Here is a 4,657-nt window from a genome sequence, read left to right on the forward strand (position 1 = left end):
AGAGTGAATCAGTTATATATGTACATATATCCACTCTTTTTTACATTCCATTCCCATGTAAGTCATTACACTCTTTTTTAGATTCTATTCCAATGTAAGTCTATTCCCATGTAGGTATTCAGTAGAGTTCCCTGTGCTATACAGTAGGTTCTTATTAGTTATCTATTTTATATATAGGAGTTTTATATGTCAATCCCAATCTCTCAATTTATCCCTCCTCCCGATTTCCCCCTTGGTAACCATAAGTTTTTTTTCTACATCTGTGACTCTACTTCTGTTTTGTAAATAGGTTCACTTGTACCATTTTTTTTAGATTGAACTTATAAGCAATATCATATGATATTTGTCTTTCTCTGTCTGACTTACTTCACTCAGTATGACAATCTCTAGGTCCATCCATGTTGCTGCAAATGGCATTATTTCATTCTTTATTATGGCTGAGTAATGTTCCATTGTATATATGTACCACATCTTCTTTATCCATTCCTCCATTGGTGAACATTTAGGTTGCTTCCATGTCCTGGCTATTGTAAATAGAGCTGCAATGAACACTGGGGTGCATATGTCTTCTTGATTTATGGTTTTCTCTGGATATATGCCCAGAAGTGAGATTACTGAATCATATGATAGTTTTATTTTTAGTTTTTTAAGGAACCTCCATACTGTTCTCCATAGTAGCTGTATCAATTTACATTCCCACAAGCAGTGTAGGAGGGTTCCCTTTTCTCCACACCCTCAACAGCATTTATTGTTTGTAGACTTTTTGATGAAGGCCATTCTGATCAGTGTGAGGTGATACCTCATTGTAGTTTTTGTGTTGTTTTGTTTTGTTTTTTGCGGTACATGGGCCCCTCATTGTTGTGGCCTCTCCCGTTGTGAACTACAGGCTCCGGACGCGCAGGCTCACCTTTTACACGTAGCTGTCCAATTTTTCCAGCACCACTTAATGAAGGGACTGTAAGACATTCCTTTTAATATTTCTACTCTACTCAACTGCTTTCGAAATGCAAATATAAGAGGCAGTTACAATACAAGAGTTAGCAACCACCCATTACCATTCAAATTTTAAGCCACTGAGATAATGGGATTAGAGGTAGAAGGAAGAAATTTGAGGGAAGGAGTATTTGGGATTGTGTAACACTGATTGAAAAAGAGGGCCTGGAGGTGTCCAAAATGTGCCACATGATGGCAAAAATACTTTAGAAGGAGTGGTGCAGTGAAGGGCAAGAGCAGAGAAACAAGGTAATTCATACTCTGCTTCTCACAGTGTCCTTTTAAGAGCCACTAATTATTGATCTTTTTGTGGATAAGACTGATGGGAGGCAGGTAAAACTTACATTATGGTAATTGAGCTATTCCATGCTAGAGGTGTTAATAAGATGGAATGAGGATTAGCACAAAGTTTGTGACATATCAGGCACCTTAGAAAGTAAACAAGTGTACCATTAACTCAGCTAACAAAACTAAAATGAATGAATTCATTAAACGGTGTAAAACTGCATAACATTCAAAAAGAGGAAAATCACAAAATGAATGAATTCATTAAACGGTGTAAAACTGCATAATATTCAAAAAGAGGAAAATCACAAAAAGATTTCACAACCTTCCTTATTCAAAACAATACCTGTAATATAATATATATTCAATAAACATTTAATGAACACATTGAAATGAAAATCCAAAAATTCACGCATATTTTTACTAATTTTTGGGTCAGATGTCTCTGAATTTCCTTAGTCAATTCTAGCTCATTCTAATCACTAAATGGCAAGGATTTTATGTGGCTATTTTTTGTCTTCAATAAAAAATTTGAACCCAAATTTTGAGTGATAAGGTTGTTTTTGATGAGTAATAGCTCTAGACCTAGTCTATGAACCCAGAGAAATATGTTCTTAGAAGGAGTGTTTTCCCTCTAACCCTACACCTGTGCTGCCACAGCCCTAACCACTTCCTGTCTGGGAAGGCAATTCCCTGCCCTGGTCCCTATAGCAGGCAGATGTATCAAGCAGAGCCCTGGGTTTTGGTATACCTGCCTCCCACACGCCTCTCACTGTGGGCTCACTCAGTGCACAGAAATACACTGCAGAGTCCTCCAGCTGTGAAGCTGAGATGGCAAGTTTGATGGATTTGTTTGCCTTCTGGAAATTCAGTGAGTAGCGACCTTCTGTTGCATTTTGCTGGTTATAAGAGTCCTGACGAATAAGGAGAATCATCGCCCCACTGCTGGGCTGCTTGTACCAGTATAGACTATAACTGAAATCATTTGTGTCATATATGCAATCCAGGGTCACAACCTCCTTCTCCTGCACTAATATTACTGGTTGGTCTTGAGTTACCTTCTGGGCAATACTGGATCCTAAAGAAAACAAAAGCAGAATCAGAAGTTTAAGAATAAGTACTGTGGAACAAAGAAATTCTGTTTTACACTCTACTGCCCCTTCTTCCCAGGGTGCCCATAAACCACCTGTTCCCCCAGTCCTTAGGTCCTAGAGGGGTACGGTCCCACTGGGGCCATCCTTACCTAGCCACAGTGAAGCCATGATCACCTTCAGAAGGCTGGAGAGAAGCATGTTTGAGGTCTTCCTCTAGATGGAAAGTGTCTTCTTCAATTTCAAGGCTCTGCAAGGTGAGGTGAGCCTGACAGGGTGAGGGAAGAATTGCTGAGCTATGTGTTGCTGCTGCCCCACAACAGGAAACAGCGGTTTCCTGGAGGAGCAAGTTGATATGGGTCATGTCAGCTTCTCTATGGACTAGGTGAGACTCTCACTCAACCCAGACTTCCTTTTGCATTAACCAGCTCTTCAACTGGTAGCAATTACATCTGAAAATGAACACGAGGTAAATTTGTTATTGAAAGGGAGATTGATGATTCGACCAACTGCTGTGTTTAGTTGTTGCGTCTGTGATGGAACTTATTTTAAAATACTACATATAATGGATTATGGAAACAACCTAAGATGTAATGATCATGTATCCTTACACCTGTGTATGCTTTTCTTTCACCTAAGGTAGAAATAAATCACTTTATGATAAGAAGGCAAATCTCTTTAGAGTAATTACTGCAGCTTCCTCAACCTATATATTGATATAGCCATCAGTATAATTATTCACCACAACATCTGTCCAGTTACCTATCTTGGGACCTAATAGCAGGAGAAAAGATAATCTCCCTTTGCAGAAGACTAGAATGAAGCTTGCAGACAGGGAGTCCTGTCACAGAGGTCCCCTTCTCTTCTCTATTAGTTTTGACAGCCCAGCTCTGTTCAGAAAGGCCAAAATAGATGCCAGAGTTTGGTCATTAGGTTATCAAACCTTTGAATTTATATTTTTGCCATTAACTCAGTTGGGACCCTAAAAGAGCCACAAGAAGCCCCTATATTCTGTGCGCCCAGCTCTAAAGGGAATATATTGCAGGTGACATCATACACCTCCATAAGACAGCTGATCATAAGTTCACCACTGATTGTAATAAACCTTTCCTTGTGTATGAATGTAAAAGGAAAGCCATGCCTAATGATATTACTAAACAACATGGCAAACAACAAAGACCCATTGCCTGTCATGGCCTACCCCTTAAAGTTCAACGAAACTTACACTCCTTGTCTCAAAGTAATTACAGCCTTGGCTAAATTGGTTGAAGCCTCTTCAGATCTTGCTCCGGAATCTCCATTTAAATCTGATGGCACTACATACAGTACAAATTGTTCTCCAATCTAAAACACTCAAACTTTGTCTACCAGTTAGTTGACTAATCATAAAATATTAATTTCTCCGCATATTATTCAACTTTGTTATACTTCTCAATGAAAGGATCTCATGATTGTACTTCTGTTATTCAAAATGCCTTCATGTCTGGAACAGATCTTTTGGACACTCTCATACAAAATTCTGAATTGACATGTTTTTAAAATAATCTTACTTTAAATATTGAAAAGAAAAACTACCAAGCTAGTTACGCAATAGCTACTCTAAACTCCCTTTAAAACCAATCATTAGCAGGAGCAAAATTGACTCAAGTAGCTGAACTTGTGGATCTCTCTTGGATGTACTAAATTACAAAATGTATACATACAGTGTTAGTTATAGATTTTTTTTTTTTTTTGCTGTACGCGGGCCTCTCGCTGTTGTGGCCTCTCCCGTTGCGGGGCACAGGCTCCGGACGCGCAGGCTCAGCGGCCATGGCTCACGGGCGCAGCCGCTCCGCGGCATGTGGGATCTTCCCGGACCGGGGCACGAACCCGTGTCCCCTGCATCGGCAGGCGGACTCTCAACTACTGCGCCACCAGGGAAGCCCTAGTTATAGATTTTTAACACAGTTCACTGCTTCCAAATACTAGGAATACAATGAGGTTTTTTAATCATATTAACCTTTTCTTAACCTTCTTGTGTATCTCATGTATGTTTTAAAAATGGATGCCAAATACATGAATTATTTGATGTCTTCATGTTACTGAAAGAAATTTTTTCATAAAAACCAACTCTCACAGTGTAAAAGACTCTGTAGAAGCTAGGGAAAAATGCTTGAACAGATTATTAGGCTAAGCATCCCTTTCTGACTTAATCCTTATGCAAGCACCTCTTCTAGAACATAAAGAGAAATCCATGGAGAAGCTCAGTAATTCCATCTTAGATGCACAAAATTTGGCCCGAATTTTGT

The 4,657-nt window shown here is 39.3% G+C and overlaps 1 gene segment (V, D, J or C); it reads right to left on the bottom strand.

Annotated features, from left to right (window-relative positions):
- Nucleotides 1-2,029: 2,029 nt before the first annotated feature.
- LOC112410026 (T cell receptor alpha variable 14/delta variable 4-like) lies at nucleotides 2,030-2,597 on the bottom strand (the record flags this gene model as incomplete). The annotated part of the segment is given in 2 exon segments: nucleotides 2,030-2,356; nucleotides 2,522-2,597. Coding segments are annotated over 2 exon segments (376 nt in total), but the record flags the coding sequence as incomplete, so codon positions are not given.
- Between the last annotated feature and the right edge of the window lie 2,060 nt (nucleotides 2,598-4,657).

This window comes from Neophocaena asiaeorientalis, unplaced genomic scaffold (assembly GCF_003031525.2).
Source record: "Neophocaena asiaeorientalis asiaeorientalis breed wild unplaced genomic scaffold, Neophocaena_asiaeorientalis_V1.1 scaffold2456, whole genome shotgun sequence".
Taxonomy (NCBI): domain Eukaryota; kingdom Metazoa; phylum Chordata; class Mammalia; order Artiodactyla; family Phocoenidae; genus Neophocaena; species Neophocaena asiaeorientalis.